Source organism: Coturnix japonica, chromosome 12 (genome assembly GCF_054131305.1).
Source record: "Coturnix japonica strain WE chromosome 12, WE-NBRP24, whole genome shotgun sequence".
NCBI lineage: Eukaryota > Metazoa > Chordata > Aves > Galliformes > Phasianidae > Coturnix > Coturnix japonica.
The window spans coordinates 12240180-12267862 of NC_140674.1; the positions used below are offsets into that span (position 1 = coordinate 12240180).

A 27683-nucleotide genomic window follows, 5' to 3' on the forward strand; every position below is an offset into this window, starting at 1 on the left:
CATGAAAGCCCAGCGTCTGCTGCTGATGCTGGAAAGGCTGCTTTGGCTGCACAAGGCGATTTTGATGTATTTCCATTCTGGGGCTCCTGGTTAGATCAGCTAGCTTGAGCGTTCCCATTTCACAGTCATCTGTAGCACCATAGCGTTTGTAGTCATGAAAGTAACCAGTCATGAAGCTAGCAACACAACAGTCCTTAATGGGAGAAAATGAAGGGAAAACAAACCAAAATATTGCCTCCTGAAGAAGTTATAAATATTATTGTTTTCTGGATTATGGTCGTAGGAAAAAAGAAAACAACCCAGCAGTGAACGCTGTTTTAGCCAGGACTGCATGTAGTGTACTCTGTCACGCTATTTAAAGAGCACCATTGAACCACCACACAACAGTCAATTTGCTAGGCATAAATAATCAATGCGATGCACAAATTATTGAATAGATGGCAAAACTCATCTGACTATTAAAAAGCAGCTATGAAAGGTTATAGTCATTTTTTCTCCTACATGAAATCCTACTATCCCTAAACTTTGTTGTATTTTTACAGTATCTCTGATATTTGCTGCTTTATTCCACCTTTGCAAACATAACGGGGCTGAAATACTTTGCGTTCATCTGTTAAAAGCTCATATTGCCACAAACAAGCACTGTGAAACCACAATTTAAAGGTATTCACTGTTGGAAATAATAGTTAAAAAAATAACAATTATTTTTTTTAAAGAAGTTATTAATTTCATTGCTTATTTGGTTCCTAATGTCACAGATGCATTATTGCATTTTAACCCTTGTTTTCGAAACAAACCCTCACCTCCATAAAAAACAAAAAGCGTGTACAGAGGAGTTATCTTGATACAATCATACTGACGTATATTTAACTCTAGCAGCCCATTGTAAAGCAGTCCTTCTAAAAAGAGATAAGGTTTAAAAGTTAAGTTCCCAAAGACTACATGAAAATTAGCATCTAAAGAGGGTCACTTCCATGCAGGAAGAGGCAGAACCCACGCAGCTCCAGAGCAGCACAGCCCATGCTATCTGCATTCTGTCCAGTGGGTTTGGTGTAGGAATATACTGTCAATCTGAATATCTATCTTGCACTGGGTATGGTAGAATGAAGGACGTTAGCCCACAGAAAACAAAGCTGGATTAGATCAACTGTGCTATGATGAAGTAGAGAGATTTTATCAGTTCAAAGCATTAAAACAGTATTTTCCCTTCCATCGTACACTCTTCTACAGTAAACCTGGCTACAGCAATATGAGTCAGCATAATTATTACACAGTGAATTAAAAAAATCCTAGAAATATATACTTACGTACAAACATTTACAGTTATTTATAGCATGAATATTAAGAGAGAAATAAGAACTGACAGATGCTCCTCTAATCACCAAGAGCTGCCACGTCTCATCTTCTACCCGGAATGGATGTAATCAAGAGCTGCATATCAGATCATTAATGTGATACTTAAAAATATGGAGACAGAAAGATTTCTGGCCAGTGACAGAAAGCTGGGAACACGTGGCCATCCAAAGCCTCACAGATGTGGGCTTGTGCACTGCAGGTGTGTCTTCTGCCTCTGCAACAGCAGGGAGAGTGATGAGAGCGTCTTGCTAACACTAACAGGCAGATGCACAAGGGTCACATAGGGACCCCAGATTTCATTACTGAAGGGCAAAGGCAGAGAGAAAGATAGGCAGACTGTGAATGTGCACAGAGACTAACAGCTCAAAATGAGCACATCACAACTAATTTTTCCTCCTTGGAGAAAATTCCCCACACAGCTTCATAGTGAGCAAACATGAGGCATCAACTTAGCTGAAAACACAGACTAACTACCTTCTTGCTTCAAGTGAAAATCAGCTTGGAAATGCACTAATTGAGAATGTGGAGAGTTGCTGGAAACCGTGTTCTTGGAAACTGAGCTGTATTACTTGGAACACTCTCCTCCAGACAAAAGGGAATTCACACCTCCTGTGCTTCAGACACACTGATTTCGGTAGCAAAAGAATAAAGATGATATGGCAGATAGTTGATAATAGTACAAAGAGGATTCTGGAAGTCCACTTGTCTTTGGAACCTAAGACCGTGACAATAAGATATCGATGATTAAAAAAGAAAAACCAGAAAAATAGAGGGAGCAATGAAGTTTAGTGGTTAATGGGTACAGAAAGAGAACTGTGGTGACAGAAGCATGGGCAGAAGAAGAAAGAAATTTATAAGAAACAAAGTGAGGCTTACAAAGAGCAATGTTGATGTAAACAAAATGAAAAGATAATAGCAAAAAAACAACAACCACCACCAACCAGCAGAGGAAGAAGAGAAAGGAATAAAGGCAAGAGGAATGCTATGCACTGAGATCAGACATTTGAGAGTCAGAGATTATTCTACCAAATTACATTCACACGAGTGATGTAAGGTAACGCCTGTCTTGAGGTTGTACCAGAAAAGAAGAATCTGTGGGGGAGCAGAAGGACATATGGATGATTCAAAGAAAGAAAAACAGTTATGTAACGAAAGCGGCACAGATTTGACAAGATCCTCCTCTGACTGCAGAAAGTCTGTGAGCGTTCTCTGCAGACTGCATTAATTGCTAACATGAGCTGCTGTACTCCATTGCCAAGTGCTAAGTGATTCCACATAACTAGAGGGGGTTCAGGATGAGGCTGTGCTGTAATTGTACCTGCAAACTGAGCTACCTGTTGCTATCACAGAGGTGAATCATATCCGTTTCTTTTAAATGACTACAATTTGCACTGATCACTTCAACCAGGCATTTTGTAACGTTTTCTTTAAATGTACAACACAGAGGGTTTTTTTGCAGCAGTCTGTTAAAATGCTAATAACACATTACAGGTAGTATTTCTTCAAGAATCACCTTCTTTCCACATTCTATAACAACCACCCCATAGCTGGCAACAATACCTGTGTGGACAGGGAAACCAGAATTGCTATCTGATTGACAACGTCTACTGCAAGGGTCTTATTCAAGTCCAGGTAACCTTCAGTAGGCAGCTTCTGTTGCTCCAAAAAGAAACTGCAATGCTTAAGAGAATTCTCCAAAAATAATTCTGTACTTCACTCCTCCCATTGCCTTTCAGCAGCTACCACACCCACTGCTACTTCTGTTAATAGAACTCGACAGATAAAGACCAGCCCACATTCCTTACAACTTCATGAAGTGGGAAATAAAGTATCTACAAAAGTGAGCAGAACCTAAAAAGCAGGAAGGTAGGAAGAAATTATTTTGATTCAAAATCCACTGACAGGGCTGAAAACAAATGCAATATATTTCCACAGATACATTGCTTAATTCTGTATCTTTCTGTGAACTACATCCTTGAATGCCACAGCACATTCCACTTGTGAAGTTTGCCACCTGAAGAACTTCACCTCATTCTCGTTCACAGCAATAAAAGTCAATATTCATCTGAGAATATATTCTGAGATAGACAGGTGGCTTGGTGGGGTCTAAAGCTGGGAAGAAACTAGCACAGATGCCATCCATCCTTATTTACAAACCATGTTAGCTGTACATTGCCCAGAACACCAAAGACAGGGAAATGAGCACTGCTGCACCACCTATACCACGGTCCTCCTGAAATCAGTGCCATCCTGTGGCTTGGGTATGACTGCAGTAAAAACTGCATCTCTGTGAGCACTCTATGGCAAGACACCCAGCCAGCACAGTAGGTATGACTAAACTCTAGCAGATGTTTTCTTTGTTTAAAAACAAGACAACAAATTGATTCTCTAACGTACTTTTCTACTGGGATGCCACAACACTTTAAAGTTTTAAGTTCATTTGAGTTAACTGTAAACACAAACAGCTTTGATGGAGGAAAAGGCAACAACAGAATTTCAGGAAAATCACAAATGGTGAAGATGACCTCAAATGATTTAAGGATAAATGAGCAATTTATTTACCGTCAATGTCCTGCTACAATCAAATCTTACAGAAGCAATCAATCGAGGACCAATTTGTACCATAATTACCACAATTAAAGTAAAGCAACAAAGGCAGTGCAGTAGGGCTGTTGTTACTTGCCGAGGCCCAGTAAAAAAGATTTAAGGCAGAGAAGATAAACCGCTACATCCATAAGAAACAGCATATGAGCAGAAAGGCTGACCAGCAGCACATGGCATCAAGTTCTACTCTTTAGCATTAGAGCTGTTCTATGAGATAAATGCAAACATGCCACGTGTCAGTGGGAGGCTGGAGCCCCAAAGCAACTGGCAGCTCTCCCATGGTGCCCTCTTGCTTCTTCAGTGGTGAAACCTTCAAATGCTGAGAACTGCATGCAAATACAAGCAATAATTGCAAAGCTTTGGCAACAAATAATCCATCTCTGTTCTCTCTGTCAGGATCAGAAAATGAAACCTTACTGACTGAATTCCATCCTGAATAATGCCTCATCCAAAGGAGGGTAACAGCCCCCTCCAAGACTGGTATTCAGAAGGAGTTACACAGCTCAAAATAATTTGTTTCTGAAGGACTCCTTCAATGACTGAAAATAAGCCATATTCCTAACACATATGCAAAGTTAATTCTGGGTTTAATAAAGGTAAGTATAATTTTGGTTTCTCAAAATCTCAGCAAACATCCAGCACCAAGCCCTGTGCCACAGGTTAATCACTAACATTCACCAAGCAACTTTGAATTTAAGCTCAAAACAGAATTACAGGCTCCTCACTAAGGCTCATAAGTGATATGAGAATGAATTTAATGTATTTAATTTATTATTAAACATAAAGCCATTTAAACAACATCACCCTTAAGAACTGTAGCTTTCATTATTACTCTGAATAGCCCACAAATAAGCTCTGGCAGTGTTTCAATGTCAGAAAGAAGCCAAGCAAAGGAAAAATGTACTCTAAAGCTTCATTACAGAAAAATAACAACACTCTAAGATGTCTTGAGAGTGGTGCTCTTCAGTATCTTTACTGATGACTTAGAGAGTGGGACTGAGTGCACCCTCAGCCAGTTTGCTGAGCAGTGCAGTTGACACAATAGAAAGAAGGGATGCCATCCAAAGGGAAGCCATTCTATGATTCTATGTCAATATTTTCAGCTTCTGGAATTCAAATTAGAAAGAGCATTCTGTAGTACAAAACTGAGATGCAATTGTGTTAATTCCTGAGAACTCTTGTATATCTAAATACAACACATAAAGGCTGGTTACTCTTCATGCACTCTGATGAATATGGCAGTCCTTACAAAATTTTGGAGCACATCATTTCCAGTTCTTCCTAAATGATTACAACAGAATCATTAAATCCTCCTAGGCAACATACTTATTTTGTTTGTTATAATTCATTCACGTTGAAAAAGGTTTCCTCTATCTAGCTCTGATACTAGGAAACAACTTCTCTCAATACCTGGAATAGATCAATTAACTATAAAAACTATCTTGCTATTCTCAAAATTTTCCAGTTTTCATTTGTTTGTTTTGGTCCTTTGTTAAAATTCGATTACTCTGTAAGAAATATTACTCATAAAATATTAAAATGACACATACCAACAACGTCCTATATAATTACAATCTTTTTCTTTAGAGTAAGAAACTTCAGGTTCCCTTGCCTAGAGTACTTCATTGCCCCTGAAGGTGCAGCCTTAAAACAAAGTGATTAAGACTGTGGAGGAAATCAGTCAATCTAAGTTTGGTTTGGACAAGCTATTATTTATTTTACTGATAACTATTATTTTGTGCTGCACAAAAAAAATTCTTTATACAGAAGTTTGCTCTAAAACACTGAGGATGAGCAGAAAATAATTTATCTCACATTAATGAACAGCAAAAAGAAAAATCACAAGAAAAGGCACTTTCAAGAATTCATTAGTTAAAATTTATTAATTACTTCAGAAAGCAAGTGTCCAAAAATTTTAGTAAATTAATTACTTTATTTACACATAAAGTGTCTTTATACTGAAGCCACTCCTTACTTTGTTTACAAAAAGCTTCAAACAAGAGGCCTTAGCATTTTATCTTTACACATGCTGAATTCCTCCCAGAGACGATTACGCACTTTCACTGCAGACCTGACAGCTTTGTATTACTATGCAGATGCTTTACCCCATCATTGCTCAGCGCTACAGCTGAAATCCTTACCATGCAATTACTAGCTAGGTACCACATTTGGTTTTATTCATTCTTACACCATGGAAACACTGGAAGCTGCTTCACTTTTGCTTCCATGACAACATGCGGTTATAATACTGTCTCAAACAAGTACCATTATACAACACACTCGGGCTCTAGAATGAGTCATAAGTGCCCTGCAACTTTTCAGTAAAATAGGCACCTTTTCTGTACTGTCAAACACTCCAGGTCCTCAGCAAATTAAGACGCTCTACAACAGGTGTAATGTTTAGTATTATTTTGTGCAAACTCCACAATTAAATAAAAAGTAAATAACAAAGCTGTTTGCTAAAGAACATCCATAACATTTTAGCACTACTCGGTTTAATTTAGAAAAGAACACAATCTTTTTCGGTCTTACAATGGAAAAATGAACATTCCTCTTTGATTCTAATCTTACAACGTTGAATAAAAATAATATATTTTGGAAAGACAGTCTACAGAGAGACTGACTTGTGATTCCTAATTATCCGTCGTCATTTCATCTGGATTTCAGGCTAATTACTGCCCAGGGACACCAGGGCTCAGGTTTGATCACTTCAAATGTGGCGCTGGACAAATACTATCATGGCCCTTCCATAGACAGCTCATGCACAAGCTGATTAACCTCTCAAGCAGCGCAGGAAACCTGAGACAGTCATTCCGAATTCTCTCATATTCCACATTAAAGCAGTTTGTACAACTCATTAAGTGGAACCAGACAGAGTCAGACAACCTAAATTAAAATGGAGCCGAGTATATCCACTTGTATCCAAACTGAGCGCAGAAGTCACTCCGAATGCTCCCTGCAGCTGCCCAGGATGGAGCCAAGGGCCATGGCTCAGTGCTGCCATGTGGTAGGCTTTAACTGGTGACAGAAGGCTGCACTGCCAGCCATGAGGCTCTGATTAGCTAACTTTATTTTATAAAGTACTAATCACCCACCTGTGCCTCTGTTCCTCATAGCTCTGCCAGGCATACAAACATCCAACCCCAGATCATTCATGAATGTGACCTTAAGGGACTCCAGTCCAAGCTGAAGGGACCTGTTTTAGGCAACTGAAAACCTACAAAATATTCTTCCCCCTTATCTCATAACATCACTAATTTTAACTGCCTTTGATTCAAGAGCTATTACTTTCAAATACTTCTATAATTATCATAACCTTCTGATGACTAAATGATCCCATGTATGCTTTTATCTACGCGTTCCCTGTTTTCCAAGAAGCCTGGAAGACCTATAAATGCTCGTTTACTCTTTACAAAGAGTAGCTGACTTCTTCTCAAGGTATCTGTTTATCCATCTGTTAATTCCTTTTTAATCATTTCCCACAGAAATCAGCTGCAGCCTCAGAGAATACAACTCAGCACCTTGTAAAAAGGCTATCATTTGCTTTTTGAATTTGTTTTATTTCTAGGAATACTCAGTTTAAACAAAAAAGAATATAAAAAGAATTAAAGAATTAAACATAGAATATGACGGGCCCTTCATCCCTAATAAACATAAGTTCCTTAAGAAATCCTGAGTAAATGTCATCACATATTGATCATCTGTGCTTCTTGCCAAATTAAACTCTCTCTTATTGGCACCCGATTTTTTATTTTATTTTATACACAGGAAATGACTCATAGTAACTACTCCAACCGTGGGACTGCCCCAGCTGTAATTTTGGCTTGGATAAAAGCATCTGCGTTAGCATCCCCCACCTGGGAATAGTTACCGGGCAAAGCGTTATCGCCATCAGCAGTGGGAGCAGTAGTATTTCACAGTCAATTTGCATTCCACCTTATTTAGGATGAAATCACTGTAAGTGCTGCTCCGTAATGGGTCTTAATGTGCTGAAAATTTTTAAAGCTACATACAGATTTTCCCTCACAGAGTTCAAAGAGTACAAAATACGAAAGGAGTTGAACCAAAAAAACTATAGTAACAAGTAATTGAAAGTATGAACTGCTTTCTAGCAGTGTACAGATTCCAAACAGCAGGTAAAAGTCGTATCAAATGTTGAATCATCAGAGATTTTGTAATTCATTTTTATATTTTCAAGTACAACATTATTTGTTATATTTTTTATTTTTCTTTTTTTTTTTAACATAGGAAATATTCCTTTATTACTCTGATTTGGCAATTATACAACATCCCACTACGTTTTTAAATGCTTTACTCTAATAAGATCCTTCTTTAAAATTTAATTTTCTATTTGACTTTATCTAGCTTCAGTTCCCAGACTTGGAACTCAGATGCTGCCTTCTAATAAATAAACAAGCTTACTTATTACAGAAATCTATCCTCGTGTGTTTATATTTAGTCTGTGATCAAGTGATCTACTGATTTTCCTTTGGGTGAACCAAGTAGAGATTCTTAAGTTTCTCATTTCAAAATAAGTCCTCCTGAACACAATCCATGGGTATAATCCTTTTTCTGAACTCTCTCCCAGTTCATTAAGATCTCTTTTCACATTTCAGATCAGAGTCTGTACAACATTACAGTTCCCTCTTCCACCTTTTCCAAAGGATTAACAATTAACTTCAGTGAGAACTGTAAATAAATGAATACATGCACTGTGAGGTGGCTCTATTAAATAGAATTTAGGTGGAGAGGCAGGAAGACTCAGGCCTAACATTCCCAGAGTGGTTTCAAGCAAATACCCCACAAAGTAGCAGGAAGAAACTGAGAATTCTGTGGTTAAATATCTGAAATCACATCAAAAGATTGATAAAACTTCATAGATAACAGTCTCCAGTAACAAAAGTATGAACTTCCAAACAGATATTTTAAACCAAAGGTACCAAAAGAACAGGAGAATTCTTACACTGACTGCTTTTTACCAGCATCGAAGGAAAATTAAAACTATTTAGTCTGAATGCTAAGATTCCACGTCAACAAGTAACAGTAACTCATGGTCAGGGCATAAGCACTGGCAACAGAGAACAATGCAAGTCTCAAAAAATTAAAGGTAGAATAAAGAAGAAAACTCATCTGAAGAAATTCAGTCATTCACATAGAAAGAGAACCACCTGTGCCAGGGTCTCACCATGTCTGAGTAAAGAAATTCTTCCTAACAGCTAACCTAAATCTTCCCTCTTTTAGTTTAAAATAGAGTAGATGGGAAAGCAGTGGCCCCAGTAGGTACTCAATAAAAGGGAAAGAAATTCCTCCGAAGAGACTGCATAGATAGCATGCGCAAAGATTTTGATTTATCTTGCTGTATCAACACCACAGGCTCTCTCTTTGAGTCTCTATAAATCCTAGAAAGCCTGAGGACACAAGGTTTACCAAGACTTTGACTTGGCTATAAACTAAAAGTCTCTCAGAAGGATAATGCAGATTAAGCTATCATTTTAGCCTTCAAATATGGATGTAGATCATTCTAAAAAGACCAAGTCATGTTTGCTAAATATATCTGAGACATTTTAGTTGCATTACATTCTTCCAACTATAAAAATCATCCTGCACATCTTTAATCATAATTGAGAGTGCTCTCAATAACATAGACCAAAATAGAAGAACAGGAAGAAGATGGCGTTCACTTTAGACTCAGTGGTTCTGTCAGACAGTCATTTACTTCATAATTATATTAACTGAAACATATACAGCAGCTTTGGCAGCAATGCAGAAATGCTATATGAAGGAGATTGCTTGAGCTGTTTAGTCAGCTGACAGCTGGTGAAAGGCTGACTGGCCTGTACTTGATTTCCAAAACACTTTGTCAATGCAAGCCTCAGCTGAGAGGACAACTATCACAACATGGAATAAAATTGCAAAGTTATATGGCAAAAAATAGCCCAACCCCTTTCACAGTCTTCCATGAGTCCACCCACGTTATCTGCTGTAGATACAGGATTAAAAGGGGCTTCGGTGCCTAATCTAGGGCCGATGCAGACAGACAGACACTGAAAGCCATAGCGGTATTTCAAAAGCACGACATTGTGGTGCCTTCTCCTTCACTTAGCAGATTTCTGATTCATTCTGGAAAAGTTAATTTTCTTGAGATACAATGGAACACAAATCCAAAGAAATTCTGTAAAATCAGCTCTGAGTGAGACAGAGCAACTGCGAAATACAGGTGTGAGAAAGCAGAACCCCAGGCCCTCCCTGGCAGCAAGGCAGCCTGTCACCAGTTCTCATCATCACCGCTGTGCTGCAAGTGATGAAACCAGCAAATGCACTGCGTGTGCCAACGTGACAACTACTGTATGGGTTTGGGAAGGAAAAAGCACAGCCCTTTTCTTTACCTGCGTACTAGTCATTTGCAAGAGGAAAGATAGTGGGTACAGCAGAAAGCCAGCAGGACACCAACAATTTCCACGATGTTACACGATTCTTGTTAGGTATTCCTAAGATTTATTGATTTTAATGTGCTCTTCAAATTGTATTTCTTTTTCAGCATCAAGAAAATTTCACAGTCTTGATTGATTGCACATCATTTCTGAATGAACCCGAGGTTTAAGCACAGTCAATTTATCTAAAATTGCCCAGTTCACAAACTATTGAATAGAATATACTTGCTGTTAATATGTCTCCTTTAAAGCATGAGTCCTTACCCTTTTATCTTTGCTATAAATCCCCCTTGTGGAAAATTGGACTGCTGACACAATTAATATTTTCAAAAAGTAAATTCATCCTTCTACAGATGTGTGATACCATAGAGCTAAAACTAAAGGATAAGGAAACACTACAGTAGAATGATTCAGATAATGCTCTCATAGTTGAAGTCAACCAAAGCAATCTATTTAAAGCTACTTTTTCATTCATGTATTAATCACAATATTAACAGCAGCAATTTATAGGCAGAGTACACGTAGATTTGAAACTCTAGGAAAAGTCTGTGATAAGAATCTAATAATGACAACTGTTCTTCTGCGTAGTCATAGAAAATTCTCTACAGTCAGCCCTGTAACTCCTTTTTTCTTTACTACATCACCTATTTCAATCCCATCAACGTGCTGAACAAATCCTCCTAGTAAAGAACTTAATGCCTCACGTTGGCTGCCATAATCAAATCTCAGCTTCATTTGTAAACTTGAAGTGAAGCTATACCAGTTGTGCATTCACACTGAAGTTTGACATTCTTAAAACACATCTGCTGATGTCTGACTAAAACAATCAGTACCTACACTGCTATCAAAATGCTATGAAACTTTAGTTGCAGTATCTTCTATAGGTTCCAGGTTTCACATGAAGCCTTCCCTGCCTTTTCTTTTCAGGCCCTTATTTTGTGATCTCTATATCTAGAAATATAACAATGTTAAATATATCAAATTTATAGAAAGGACGGTAAATATTGCTGTAAGAAATCAACTTTTGCAGGCCATGAGATGTAAAAAGTACAATAAAAAGGGGGTGCGGATAAAGATAAGTTCTGATTACAATACAGCATTTTATACACGCTACAACTATGTTCCTAATATTTCAAAGAGCTCTCCTTACTAAGCAATATTCTTGGAATAACAGCATACAGTAAAACTTGATGTATATATCCTGAGAGATCCAGAGGGAAGAAATGCTTGGACTTTAACAACTGGCAGAATCAGTTTGGTAAGCTCTGAAGTTTAATGTTAAAACACAGAATTTGTACACTAATAGTATGAGTGAAATAGATGAGGGGAGTTATGGGTTTTTCTGCCATATTTTTTCTCCTTTCCTAAAACATGCCCTGAAAACCTGAGGTAGGAATTAGAACAGCATACCCAAAGAGCTAAACAATTTTCCAGTATCAAATGCTGGAAGCATACCATACCACATTACTTGCTCAGAATAGCCTGAGTGCATTGCTGTTAGAACCAGTTTGGTGCTACGAGTTTCAGACAAGTCAGTCTCTGCATTTGTAGCACAGTGCAGGCCAAGAACTACTTAGAGTTAAAATGCATTTGAGGCATTCAGGTAGTGGTATTCACCATTAAGAATAGATGCTTTTCAGAGCTCTGGCTTTTATTAAAGAAATTTATGTATTTGTGAACAAGAATTGAAAGACCAGCCTCTAATTTGATCTCTAAATTCTTCTAAGTGAATAACCAATGCCTCATCACAGAGAATGCAAAGGAACATGGAAAAAAGAACAAAGGTCTCAAATGCATGAGCACATTCCATCAGCTTACCTGGATACATGGAGGAGCTGGGTGCAGGGAACGGGGCAGTTGGCACTGCTGCCTCTGACAGCTCACTGCTGCACAGGGAATGGGTGTTATCCCAAGGGATGGGCAGCTTATTTAACAAAGGTCCCCCTTGCACCTGGCTGGGGAGGTAACCTATTGCAAGCACCAGCCCCATCTCCAATGTTAATGTTCACGGAGGGACCCAAAGCAAGTATCACACCTTGCTATGCCATCCCATCCAGGAAAGGTAAAGCAATGAAAGGACCACCAAACACAGCTGCTATGCAGAAGATTCACATGGAGGATTCACAAAGGAAACAAGAGACCAGTAGGTTAAAAACTATCAGCTTGATTCCACATAAATTATAAATCACCATGTTCTAGCAGTATGAAAAGATATCCCCCCTCATCAGCAGCAGAATTTCAACACACAAGGTTAGAGAAGAAGTACATCATGTCTATTATTTGGACTCTGCAGTGTTGATTAAATCCAGGTAATGGGGATGTCATTAGTAACAGTAGGTTATTAGAACAAAGTTATCAACTGTTTTCAGAACACTGCATCACAGAACAAAACCGAAGTAAATGGAAAATCAAAACTGCACCACAAGGAACAACCTTTAAGTGTCTGCCTTTATTTTTCTCTCCCTGAGGTACAAACAGCTGCAATGGATGGATAAGGCACAGGGAAGTACAGCAGATTTCCAGAGGAAGAGGCTTTGTAACAGGCCCTGCTGTTCTCAGTGCTTACTTCCAAGTAAGCTTACTACTTTTTTATCTTTCTTAACAAATATTTAACAAATATTTTAACAAATATTACTCCCTCCTTTTGGACATGAACACATGTAAGCAGTTCATTTTTAGTGTCAGAATGCAATGTAGACTCAGGAAAAAAATGCAAGCTTTCACAGATAGAATTAGCTTTTTCAAAGCAGAAAAACAGAATGAACTCTGAGATATTCACAGAATCACAGCTTAACTTTGAAGGGATCTCGGGACCTTCACCCTGTCCAACCCACTCTCGAGGAAGAAGCTATTTAGTATTTTGTTTATCAGCACTCAGTCCTCACTAGTCAGAATGTGGAATGTTTCATGCATTTCAAATCTGTTCAGGTAAGCGTCATCATAATTTTTATTCAGTAAAATATACTATATTCAGCCATATACTTTGGCTTCAAAAAACTGACAGTACTTAAAAGCTGATTGCCTGCCTGATGCATCACTTAGGGCCGGATACTGACCCATTACAGAAACTGCAGGATCTCTCTTCTAAACACATATTTACAACAAGAAATTAAAATCCTCTTTAATGTGTCACATTTGTTTACTCAAAATTCACAAGCAAAAGAGGTAACACTGAGCAGACATCACAATAAGAGGAAATGGCAGTTTATCACCTTTTAAACAATTACCAACAGATACAGGTACCTGAACAGCACTGTGGTGGCTGAGGGCATTTATAAAGCAAACAAAAAACAGAAACCCCTAAGTTTCTGTGCTACTCCAGCATAAATGACATCTGGAAAGCAATTACACTTGGCTAATGCTGAATTTAGCTTAACAGTAAGCAAACCAAATCTAACCCTTAGTTTTTAAGAGAGCACTGATGCCTCAGCATTTTCCCATACTTTTTCCTTTGTTTCATTAAGCAGAAATGGTCATCTGCTAACATCAATCAGTTTTGACCTCAGAATTCTCCTCCAATCTACATACTTGAAATCTGACTTGTCTCCTCTTATCTCTTTTGATAATAAAACAGTACTTAGAGCAGATCAACAGTGATGTGGAAAAATACAGTCTTTCAGATTGCACCATCACATGTATATTCTGTACATAAGGAAGACATTCCTTAACCTTATTTATAGGCTCCTAGCACCAAACTGACAAAGATTAGAATTTGTCACACTATATATTTTAATTAAGACTTTAATAGTTTAATCCTTTCCTTTAAATACAATTCCTTCACTGGGAAATATGTGGTCTTTATATGAACTGTCATCTTACGGCGACTGTGGATTTGGTATTTCTTAGCTGCGTTGTTCCCCTTAGGGACAAGCAGCAGAATGCAAGCTGCATTTTCCAATATTTCAATAAATACCTCAGATTTAAATTGTCGGAGGCTCTCCACTTGCAAAAAAGAAACTGTATCTCATCTTAAATGCCTCCATTTTCACGCTCTGATGATAAAAGTTATACAGAGCTCTGTGAAATACAAAAATGAAAGCAGACAGAAAACACCATTCATAAATCAGAGAAGCATGAATATCTAAACAGACGGCTATTTCTGACCAGCAAGTAACCAGAACACATGCAGACACAATAATTTCAACAAGTGGCATATTACCTGGGTGGAGCTGGCAGCAACAGAAATGCAGTCAATGAAACCATGTCTCCGAGTGAAAAATGCAAGTATCTGCTGCCAGCGGGAAGGCTCCGCTCGTAACTCATCTGCCGAGCCTTTCTTTGCCCACTGCTTCTGCTTTGGGCCTATGGAGCTATGGCTGGAGCCCGTGTTGCCTCGATTGGCGCGAGAATAGAGGAGTGTGTTATTTCCGAAAATGTAATTCATCTCTGCAGCTCTGCAGGTGGTTGCCAGGCAGTCTTACTTCCCTACCAGCTGCTGAGTGGTGAATGAGCAGAAAAAAAAATGCAGATAGAATTACAGCAGCATCGCTTACAGACCAGGAAAACAAAATTCTTCATAGCTGATGCTGTTCTTCTTCCAATCTTTCTACCACCTACATCCTTCCTCTACCTGTGATTGCTCGACAGTATGTTCGGTACTGCATTAAAAACAAAAAAGCACGAGTAAAGGTTTTCCCTTTTCAGAACAGGATTGAAAGCTTGTTTCCTTCTCTTAGCCGATAACAGATTCTTAAGAGAAGCAGGGAACAGGTACAGCACTATGTCAGAAATCCACAGCTGTAAGGACTGTGGTGCATGGTGACAGCTTCTGGGTGGAGAAAGCACGGATCACAAATTGCAAGTTTCAATCACGGTCTGTAGTAAGATCCAATAGCATCTTTTCACTGCTTGCATAAATTATCAGAATGAACCGAACAAAACAGGGAACATGCAGCAATGCAGCATAACTGCACTTACTCAATGAGAACTTATTTGGAAAAAATATTCAAGGAAATTGTTTGCTGGTCCCTGTATAATAAAAATCCTCTCCTCCTTTAACATCCTTTTAAATTTTGTATTTGTTTTTTTAACACACCAATAATTCTATGCTGCATATCAATGGGTGGTGAGTGGGGTTTTCTGAATCAGCAAGATTAGGGGAATTAACATCAAACACCAGAATCCAACACTCTGTTGCTCTTATGATCTCACCTCACTATATATAGTGAGCCAGGGGTGTTTCTCGAAAGCACAAGAAATGCCAAAAATAAAAATAAGGGGAAAAAAAAAAAAGAAAAAAAGCTTATAAAACCCTCATGAATTTTCCATAAGATTACTTTGATTTTCAATGCAAATCACAAGACGAGTAGCGCTATAGGTGTTTGTATGCTCTCTTCAAAGCACAAAGGCTAAGACTCCCTGTAAACAACCCAAAGGTTATCTGGAATTCAAGTTATCTTACTGAATTCACCATTCACATTTGTATTGGCAAATATATATTTAAATTCTCTATCTCACATCAAAGAGACTGCTGAGGGAATCACATAGCGAGGCTTTCAACAAGCTCGCCTCCAGATATCCAGAACTGAATGATCAAAACTGCCTGTCCTGTATTTCTGAACAAAACGCTTTAATGGCCATTATCATACACCAGGGAAAATGCTTTTTTTTGTAAATTATAATTATTTTTTTAAAGAAGAAAAATCACAATTTTTCCTCAATAACAAAGGCAGCAGAGTCCCTGTGTGGGCTTACAATGCTAATAAAGGTACAACAACACAATTACAGAATCACAGAATGACCTGGGTTGGAAGGGACCTCAGGGATCATGAAGCTCCAACCCCCAGTTCTTCAAACCCAGTGACTCACGATGCTCATTTTAGTAGGAATCAACAAATCCCTGTGTATACTTTTTTTTTTTGGCTTAACACACTTTACAACCTTTGACATAAATTCACAGACTACTCACATTGTGACGTAAGCCAAAACAATAGGATGACACAAAAACAATTAGCAAGATACTGGTAATAAGTTCAATGCCTTATGTGCTTTTCCTTACTAAAACAACTGAAAACCACACTTTATTCCAGTATTTTCAGAACATCTTCCAGAGGGGCCTTAGTAACATTCAGAAAACACAATGGCTTTTCAATGTAAATCATATGAAGCTAAGTCTGATTTGTGCACAGGCCTCAAAGCTACATTCATTAAGTAGACGTTGGAAATAAAGAAGTCCCTGAGATGCACTAGGTACAGTGATTCATTTAAATGGAGACACTTCTCACAATGTTAATTCTTCCAAACTGGGAGAAGGGGAGACTGCAGCCTTAGTTGAACAATGCTCTACCCACACACATTTCTACAGTCATAAAACACAATTTTTTAAACACTTGTTTATATTGTATCACTGCACATGATGCTATGAAGAGTTGCTAGAGATACCTCTATGCACTGTGTAATTTGCTGGTATAAAAATTCACAAGCTATTTATTACCTTTAAGCCACAACATTGAATTTCATACACACAAGCATCTGATAAAGACTGCTGTGATAGTCTAGCATGACTTTCTGCAAAACAAATTACAATGATTTGTCACCTTCAAAGATGCAGTTGCACCATCGGTTTTAATTAAGCTAATAGTTTCACAGGTCAACGTGGGCCACATTTAGGGGAAAAAAATACGTTGTTTGTACATCTGATTTAAAAAAATTACACAAGTGGCAACAAATACTCCTGGAGATGAAACCATGATGCTCCCTTTCTAAAGCCACAGAGACATAAATCCAAAGGACTTCAATCCAACTGGTAATACAAGACAAATGATCTGTGTAGATTCTCTCTACATGGATGTCAATGGTATTGAGCAAGACTGCTGATGCCTAAGAAGATAGAGTTTCAATTATTTGTAGAAACCCAGTTTTACAAGTTACAGAAAAAGAAACCTGAAGAGGAACCTATAGTATAACTATGGAAATGATCAAGCACCAAGATAATACAAAGGCATCTAAGCAAGAAAAATACTAGCTTGCATAATTGGAAAACAGACAAGTAGGAGTTAAAGCAAGGGCTTGCCTTGGTCAAATGCATTTCAGCGGAGTCTAACAAAATCACAGAAAGCAGTGTTTTGGTACAGACAGAAAAAGAAGCACCCAGAGAGGAGACAAACCTCTGAGCTGTGGCTCAAACGGCACCCATAACCAGCTAAACAGCTGGGAGGTAGGGGGCAGAGCAGGGGGGCTCACCAGGGTCCTAAGAAAACTCCAAGGGGAATTCTGAGCTCCAAGGGGAGCTGAGAACTTTCACCATGCCCTTTCCATATTCTAGACACTGAACTGATGAGGATAAAAAAAATACAGCCAAAGTAACAACAAAAAGTGTCTTATTTACTACAAGGCAAGAATTAAGAATTAGAAGATAAATTAAACATAACAGCACACACACCTTTCTGCGGCTTAATGAAATTACTGAAAGATGCATCTGCTTCTGTGTCAGAATGATGTTATTTGTTCTGCAGCCAGTTAATGAGATATAGTAGCTACTGTGATTACATGTAGTTCAAAAATTAGCATCAAGGACTTAAAGCAGACTTGCTCTGATTTCATACTGGAGCCAATCTCAAAATTAAACCCTTCCTGCACATACTTTTCCAAGCAGAAGGCATACCTTGAAATTCAAACATACAGTGACAAAAAAAACTTAGAGAAAGCATTGAAAAAGCTGACCTGAATCCAATTTTAGCAGTGACTATTCTCCACCTGCACTTGGCCACAGGCATGTTCTGCTTTGCTAGGCCCTGCAGTGCCGATTGCCATACACCACCACTTGGAGGAGGAGAGCCTCAGCTTGCTGACACTCCATGAGCACCATGTGGTTCATGTGATAAATTAATGGTGACTGCACTGTGTTTTCTGTTAGCAATCAGTGAATAATTATACAACATTTTAATTCATTAATGCTTGAAGCTTTAAGCCTTGCCTTCAAGCATCAGTCCTGCATGCATTCTTCCTTGAAAGGAATCACCTGTGTTCCTGTTCCTGCTCTAACAGGGTTAAGTCCTTTAATAACAAGCATGACAAGAACAAGAACAGAACAAGCTCCTTAGTAAGCATCCAGCCTTAGAGCTGCTATTTTAAACATAAAAATATTTGATTATCTCATTTGCACTGTATGACTCTCTACCTCTGAGTTCAAACTTCTCACAATTTTTTTTTCTATGTTTTTTAACTGAATGACACTGCTCAACTCTGTGTTTCCCTTAACCAGATGCCTGTATCCTGTTGTGAATAGACCACTCTGTTAAAAAGCAGAAAAGTCATTGCTGTCCCTTACATTGGTTATTCAGAGACTGGAGTGGGATGGCTTTGTGCCTCTTATGTGTTCTGAGCCACTCATTGCGGTCTGGCTCCCCCACGCTCAGGGCAAAATAATGGCTCTCATATAATGCTCGTCTGATTTTCAGCTTGTGCTTTAAAAATGTTACTGCAGTAATGGGTGGCTGTAGGAATACTGCCATACAGCACAGGCAATAATTATCCTATCCATTTAGTTTAAGGATTTCAGAAACACAAACTTAATTGTAATTCTGTCACCCCAGATTGAATGATTAAATTCAGCATACAGTGTCCTAGAATATAAAGACCACACCTAAATTTTGAGATTTTGCAGAAGGATGCAGTATTCAATATTTACAGTGTTTACTGAGATTAACTCAGATACTGAATACATTTCTAGCAATGCAAAGTTAAAAGAACCATGTTTAAATCTCTGAGTAACTGTTTCAAATGCAGCAAGAGCAGAGGATAAACAATCACTTGCCTTCAGTAAAACTCTTCACTAAAGAAATGTGCCCAAATGATAAATTTTCAAAGCACTGTCCCCAAGTTTAGGCCTGCACTGAGCTTTGCATGGTGCTTGGTCAGCAGAGGCCAGAAGTGGCACTGCTCTGCAGCCATGCAGACACTGGGTCCCCAACCCTGTTCTGGTACCAAGTGCTCTGCACAGGGCCATCGGGATCAGGCCCCAATTAACTATGGACTGACATAAACATAGCCAGCTTCACCATGTCATCAGGATGCTGTTCTGTACAGTTTTTGAGTTATGAATGTGCTTTTGCAGTCCTGCAAGAGCTTCTGCTCTTATCTTAGTTTTATTGAGAGTTTTTAGTTAAGAGAGAAGACCAAAAGGATTGACTTTCATCAAGCCTTATTTGCATAGTCAAAAGAATATCTAACTACACATTTTCTCTAGAATGATACCGATCTGGTAGAAATATCGAACATCAAAGATTATTAAACAGCATTCATATTACACCTCTGATAACTTACCAATCTCCTCAGATTAAGCTGCCTGTTCTTACGCACACTGTTCATGAATCTCCAGCCCATCTTCTTGGCACTCCAGACTGATAGGAACATCCTATGTTTAATGCAAATTTCTTTAGGCTTTCTTCAGTCCTCAAAATGAACCCAACTGCACTGAGATCTCAAGAGGAATCTCAGGGGAAAAGAGTGCAACCAGTTATTAAGAAGACTAGATGTTGATTACTGTACCCTCGGTTGTTCCAACATTTGGATTAATCCGCCTTCCATCTGTTACAGTTTCTTGTCAACAGAGATGAGAGAGAAATAATGCTGAGCAGATCCACACTGAAAAAGGGGGCAGATTCGGTCAACTGCTTTGTAACAGAAGATGCAAACTAACACCTCTGTGCATATCTGTATCTTCTTCACTTACAGGAAGCTCAGGAAGTAGCAACCTGCCGAGAACTCGAGCAAGGCAAGATTGAAGAGCATCTCCTCAAGAGTAACCACCAAAGCATAATGCTGGTGTAAAACTGAGTGTTCCTGAAGGTTTATTCAAGTTTTGTTGGTGCTACTTTATCTTAAGTATTCTTCATTGGTCTCCTACAGACATACCTAATAGCAGAGATGCTATCTTTCTGACAGTTCCTGAAGATAGTTATAAAGCTTTAGAAGAGTCTTTGTTATAGGTAACGATATGAGATCATAGATCTTGAGATAGTAGATTTATCACAATAAAAAATGACAGCTTATCTTGCAAAATGCATCTCAGTCTATCTTAAATTAGTAATTGAAAACAGAATCATCACATTCAGTGGAGCTTTGCCTACCTGTCTCAGAGGAGAACAAGGATTTAGGAATTCATCTAAGTGGCTCAAAGTACTGGGTCAAGTAGGAAATTACTTTGACTGCCAGTTCACCTTGAGCATGTCTTTGTGGCTCATGGAGTCATAAAGTCTATCAGTATGCAGAGCTTTTCCAGTCTCTTAATGAAGACAGAAGCTCCACAAGCTCTAAAGGCCATCTGGGCAAGCACTTGAGGTGATGAAAAGGATGGAGGCATAGGGCAGAGTGGCTGCGGGGAAAAAAGACCAGGGGAGAAAGGACTTCTGAATCTTAGCAGTATAAGATTTTGGGTTAGAAGGAAAGCCAGCTGTGCATTCATAGCAGCATGCATACATATAAGCAATTATTTCTCATACAGATTAGTGAGGAATTAAATAAAGGGCAGAAGAGACAAAATGTATGCCATGATAGCTTTAATTGATGTAGCCAGAAACCAGAGCAGCTGAAAGATTTTCAAAATAAGAGAATAACAGTGGAGAACAGTTTAGTCCTCTTATAGCCACTGTCAGCAGCAAATCTGTACTTCTGAATGAGTTTATACATCTAAACATAAACTTACATTACTGAAATAACCATTCCTTATGTCAGTTAGTGTATGCAGATGACTAAACATACTGACTCCAGCTTTATTGCTAACTCCTGACTCAGCTCTTTCCCAAACAAGGAAGCAAAGTGATGCAACTTTCATTGTAGGGTAGCTGAATCCTGCCTCTGACTATTCTTCTTCCTGTTCTGTGAACCATTTCTAGGTTTGTATTTTTTCTGATCTAAAAAAAACCCCATACATTTGTCAAGATACAGGAAGCCTGATGATTGCTACAGAGATACAATAATGCAGTTTTATTCCCATTTGCTTTCTCAAGCATCCTTCATGTTCAGTTTAGCTTTTAAACTGCAACTGAGCACTGAGATCATTTTTCCATTAATCTGTTATAATTCTGAGCTCTTATTCCTCTCATGTGATGCAGTGAGAATGCAAGTTCTGATGGGAATACGTGATCTTCAGGAATCCTTCTGGTATCCTCCATCCACCATGATTTACTGATCTCTTCTCCTACAATTGAATTCCCTGTTTTTGTTGCAGTTTTGTTTGTTTTGTGAGATCTTTTTTTTCCAAAGGATTGCATTGTTTGCATCTAAAAAAAAGAATCTAAAAAAACAACATCCACAAGATGTTCTGCTGCACAAAGCCACTAAGAGCATGCACACAAAGATCAACTCTATAATGCTTTCATTAGTTTCTCATTAACCCTTTCTCCATGATTACATGCTTTACAACAGTTTCTCCATTGTTTTCCCTGTATAAAGTGAGACCAAGCTCTCTTTTCTAATATCCCTCTTGAATGTCTTTTCAAGAACAAGTACCACTTTGCCATACTTCATTCCTGTGATACCACAGACAACTGAGGCAGATGTATATGTACTTTACTGTAGCTCTAATAGATAAGTAGTTTCATAGCCGAGTCCTTTTGAAACCACTAAGCATAAATATCATGAGATCCTAGAAATACTTCTCTAGAATACTTCTATGAATGTCTCAGCACGTGACAAAAGCAGGTATGCACTAAGCGGCACAAGGCATTTACACCACAGTATAGAGCTGTAGAGTATGTAATCAACTGGATCACCCTGACAGGAAGATTATGAAGTGTCACGTGCTGCTTGGCTACCACTGAGATGTACTATTGCAAAATGTTTTGAAACTATCTACCAACATATTGTAAACGTGGGAGCTATAAATATGATACTAGCCCTTTCACACACTGGTTGCTTTCAATGAACGACACTTCAAGGTATTCTTTTCCATTGTATTGCATCATGATCTATGATTTCAAACTCTTGCAATAACTTCTTCCTCAAAGCTCTTTTCCTTGATGGAAAACTTGATTTTCCAGTCCACAGTTAGAAAAACTTGTTTGATACCTTATCTATGACTGCTTTCATTTGGTCAGAGACACTAAGTTGTTAGAATACTAAGCTGGAAAAAAAATCCAAAGGTACGGCAGAGAAGCTAAACTGAGTTTTACAATCAAAATAACTTCTTTTGTAGCATCACCATCTAGTGGTCGGCCTCATTAGCAATGTATTCCTTTCAATTACAGCAAAGTCACTTGAGTTTGGTTGCTTTTTGTTGCAGTAACTTGAGGAATCTCATATTGTAATCTCAAAGTCCTACAAAAAATGCTGAAAGCTCAAACTGAAGAAACTGGTTCTCAATGCCTGCCTACATGAAAACATTCTTTAATACATATGGGACAGAATATTTCTGAAGGAACTTTGATTCTCTACCACCAAATTTTCAAAAAAATCCAACATCATTTTACAAGATGAAGAATTTCACTTGACACATTGTTAAACAGATAATAAGAAATCTCTTAGATTAAGTTCACTTCTCTGATGCTTGAGAGGTACAAGGTATATGTATCTTCACAAACTGAAAAGGCTCCACCCTAACAAGACAAAATCCATATGCTTAACATTTGAATCTGCATAGACAGTATAGGTTGTTTCACAACACTTGCAAACATTTGAGGTTGCTCACCCCTCTCTGAGACAGGAAATAACGTTGAATTCCTATAGTACTTAGTGGGGAACATTTGATAAACAGTAATTTCATTATCAGCCTCTAAACATTTAGGATACACATTTGCTTTCTAGTTATTGAAAACGCTCTTTGAAAACCAATTGTCCAAATAAGTTACAACAGTTGCTTTAAGTCCCAGAAAATCTGATAGCTTCTCTTGAAGGCTAAACAAACTATTTAAAACCCTGACCAATTTCTCATCATCTTTTATCCACGTTCTGCGTTATGGCTCCAAATTGCTGTGGGCTTGCAATAAATAACATTTTTTAAATTTAAAAAAAAAAAAAAAGTATTCCTCAGAAAATTTGATTCTACTGCCCTCTGCAGCATTTCTAAATAGCAGCATATGATCATAATGCAGTATTTACATTTGATAGGTGCTCCAAATGACTCTCCTATTTTAGAAGTCAAATATGTTTAGCGCTTTTACTTGAAATAATTATCTTCCTGTATTATTAGGGTAATGAACACATCTTTGGTAAAACTTCCCAGTGCTCTCTATTACATTTTGTTTCTTTATGCAAGTGCACTGTTGTATAAATCTAATCCAAATCTTACACACCAGCCAAGACTAGTTCTACAACACAGTCCAACAAGTCAACATACCAAATGAATTCTGAAAAGCTCTCTCAACTCAGAGCTGTTGGCACTATATACATCTTCAGGATGAGCTATACCAAAACCAGGAATGCATCTTAAAGATCATCAGGACAAAAGAAGAGGACCAGCTATACTAAGCACACAAGAACAGCCTTGGGTTTCTCTGACATAATCAAGTCCAAGCTTTAACAGCATTTATTCCAACAGCTTTAGGAAACAATCTCCTGACCAAAAATAAATACCGTAAGCTCAAAGGCATCTTAGTCTAAAAGGTTCAATAAATACTCCCAGGGTCCATGAAATTATGAATTATAGACTCATAAAGGCTGGAAAAGACCTCAGAGACCTTAAGTCATCTGGGTGTTTTACAACCATGCATCTTTAATCAGTGTGTGGTACTAAATCAATTCCTCGATGTCTATAAAGTGAATTTGACAAATGAGCAGCTCCATAAGAAGAAACACATACATAAGCAGATGTATCTGATAACGCACAAAAATTTAATTCAAGCAGTTCAAACTCGTAACATGAAGAAGTGCAGTGCCTACCTTTACTGGTGAAATATGAGAATGAGAAACAAATCCATGTACATTCTCAATCTGGGACAGATTCTTCTCCGATACATGAACCAGCTCTGGACCAGTCACCTCGTTGGCAATGTGTGGTGAGCTGTGCTCCTGCGGAGGTGTGTCTTCATCCTGATAGCGGTATTTCTGAAGAAAACATTTAAAAACAAGATCAGCCCAGTCACAAAACATGAAAGGATTATCCAGAGAACTCAGGACAAACATACGTAGTAGTTTTCTAACTCTGCTAATCTCAAGGTAATAAAATCTAACAAGTTTAAATTATTATTTTCACTTAAACCCATCTAAAAAGCTTTATGCCATTTTAGTTCCATCAAAAATGCTATGAAAATACCTAGTTGTTTCAGGGCTATTTCTGCCAGTTTTCATACAGTTACAATGCTTCCAAACTCCCTTCCCAAGGGCTCCCCTCTTACCTGTGTTTCCTTGCACTTTTAACACAGACCCTGTGCCCTGCCTTTCCAACAGCCTCAGAAATCTTTCTCCACACTTCCTTTTTAGAGCACCTGCTGTCTCAGCTTTTATACAAGGCATCAACACAGCAATTCAACTGCTCCTAACTTTGTCTGAAGCTCTAATACATGGTTTTACTATGAGACAGAGTAAGCCTGTGCAACACAGAAGCCTCCACACAAACACAAGACATTACTCGGTCAATGTTATTAATTTTTCATTCAATTTTAAAAACCAGACCCTATTTATTTATCCACTAGGGATGCATTCTAACCAGACAGTTCTGTAGCCACTGTAGCAGATTATTGCTAAAAGCTATGAATGAAGTCAGTGACACACAGGGGCATAATATTCACCTGTTCTCTGGGTTGCAGGTTAACTGCTCATCCAGCAGCTCCAAACACATGCTCATATTATAAATGTGCTTAAAGAAAAACCTCATATTCAACTTCTCAGTCCCAACCAATTCCGAGGCATGCTCGGTCATCCATGCACTTCATTGACCTTCATAAAAGCGTAACCAATGTTACAAAGTTATGAGTTCAACACAACAAAGTATCCAATTAAGACACATCAGTTGCCAACCTCTTAATGCTTAAGCCATTCATTTCTAAGGTGACTGGAACTTGTGACCTCTGCTAGTCCACATGCTGTGAAAATATGGGAAGACGAACTGAATGTGGACCAACTTCACAACTCAGACCAGACAAAATCCTGTGGAAAGCTACAAGGGCACCAGTCAAGTTTAAAATCAAAATTGATAAACTAATTGCAAGTGAATCAAAACCAACTTACTTTACGAAAAAAGAAGTAAATATATTTTGTGAAAGCACAGAACTGCTTGGCTTTTTTCCTGAAACCAGGCACATCTATCAGAATCAGGTATTTAGTCACCGAGAGCAAACAGGCTCTAGATTTCATTAAGAAACACATCTACTCATAACAATAGATTACATATGAAGCTTTAATAAGCCAACGTGCATTACGATTTACTTTAAAAACAAGAAAATGCCGTGGTAAAGGATTCTCCAATGCAATGATGAGAGAAATACACTTCACAGAAAGCATCATAAACATGACATAATAATAGAGTTTTGATGTGATATTCAAGAGTAGTGCTGTCCCCTGCAGGAAATACTTTAAAGCAAAGTGTCTCAACTTCAAGTGAAGCAAACGTAACAGCTAGCACTCCTGAGAAGTGGAAGCATTTGGTATTAACTTTCTACTGCACATCACCCCTGGGACTCCCAGGTCTCCTGATGGACATGAAGCACCCAGGGCACCTGGCCTGCTCAAACAGTGCCATCCCCAACAGCCCATTCCTTCTTTCTCCAGGAGCTGCCACCATTGGAACAGGAATTCAGTCATCTCCTTCAGTTAAGTTAATTGTGCTGTCAGACTTGAATCAAATCCCATACAACTTAAACCCCATATGAGCCTAAAGGTGTATTTCCACTTGTACAGCCTTGCGATCCAACAGGCAGCAGCTGTGCAGAGCAGCAGGGCCCTATGGACCTCCCCCAGTGCTGCTCTGCAACCAGATCTTGCTGTCACTTGCTTCCAGCACACACCTGGCTTCATGGAGAGCAAGTTCAGCAGGCTGAGCCAGCAGCATTGGTTCCTTGTTCCAGCAATATTCATCTGCTAGTGTTTTAATTCCCTGAAGTGGTTCAGCAGATGAAACATGCAGTGATGGCAGCACAAGGAGAAAGGGAGGGAGCAGGACCAAGCCATCTCACAGTATCTAGGCAAGGACCACTTCTCTGCTTACAACTAAAATGATTCAATCATGTGCCCACCTGAGGCAGCAGGAGACCCTGCTTAGACAAGCCAGCCAAGGAATGGGCAAAGCAAATGGATCAAAGAAAGGAATCAGGCCAGGTGTGGCAAAGCAGCTCTGAATTTGCAGACAGCACAACAAGAAAGCTTCCCACCACTCAGGTAGTAGCCAGGCCTTTAAAATATTGTTTTAATCATTACTTTTTCTTTTAAGTAAACTTTATGGACTACTCTAGTTTATCATCATAATTTCAGAGTGGAAAAAAAAAACCTGCAAGTGCTGAATATTTAATATGCATTTCTGACAGACACTGCCCCTTAAAGACTTCAGCTGCAGGTTTATATGTATGCTAAGATGAAGTCCAAGCATTTCTCTTTTGATGTAACACAGTTAACAAGATTTGTTCAAAACAGATGACACACTTTATAGTATTTATCCACAGTTCAAAATTCATTGATTAAATTATTTGCTGGTTTAAACTGCTGAAGTAACCATTGACTTTAATAAGCCTGTGCTAGTTTATGTGAGACCATACACAGTCCCATATTCAGCACAGTGAAATCACTCATCATGCTAAGTGCTCAGGCCTGCAGCTTCCCTGCCTAAATTCACAAGCCTAGCAGAGTTAAAAATAAAAAGGAGCACAAGTATCTGCAAAACACGCAGGATAAACGAGGATTTTGTGGACATCTTGTAGCACTGTTTTTCAGAATACAGATCATCTGTTCACAGGAAAAGCACAGAAAAGCTTCAGGAAATGCCATATTTTAGGAAGAAGGTATTTCAAACAAATTCATACATAATCTACTCTCCAGAGATAATTAAGTTGTGGATTTATATTTTTAAGTTCCCCTAATGAGAGGTCTCACTGAAAGAGAATCAAAAGAAAATTAACAACTCCCAAATAGTCCTATGCCTTAAACTGGTGACCCACATCCACAGCAGCATGCAATTCTGTTAATCTACAGATTCAAGCTGTACAGAACGCCACGTTCATGGACTGAAAATTAATCTTGCAAGAACACCCTCAACTACCAGATAATTTGATGACAAAAATGTAAGACAGCAGCAGCTACACTTCTCTTCAGGAGGGGATGTGTATCAAAACCCAACTCATTTCAGAAGTACACAATAATCTGATTTTTACCCAAAAACAAATTTGAAAGCACAGTAACACAACTTCTGAACACACACATACACAC

At 38.5% G+C, this 27683-nt stretch overlaps 1 protein-coding gene across 50 annotated transcripts in view; it reads right to left on the bottom strand.

Moving 5' to 3' along the window:
- Nucleotides 1–27683, bottom strand: part of DLG1 (discs large MAGUK scaffold protein 1) — a 122912-nt gene that overhangs the window by 55396 nt on the left and 39833 nt on the right. For 46 of the 50 annotated variants that reach the window (XR_014933558.1, XR_014933555.1, XR_014933560.1 and 43 more), the window contains one exon: nucleotides 24210–24374. Coding sequence is in view for 44 of the 50 variants with exons in the window: in XM_015871633.3 (XP_015727119.2) it covers nucleotides 24210–24374 (165 nt within the window). In the remaining 6 variants the exon portion in view is untranslated. Of the gene's footprint in view, nucleotides 1–14550; nucleotides 16167–24209; nucleotides 24375–27683 lie in introns of those variants that run through there. The other 4 variants (XM_085513582.1, XM_085513578.1, XM_015871646.3 and 1 more) reach the window with 1 other exon arrangement.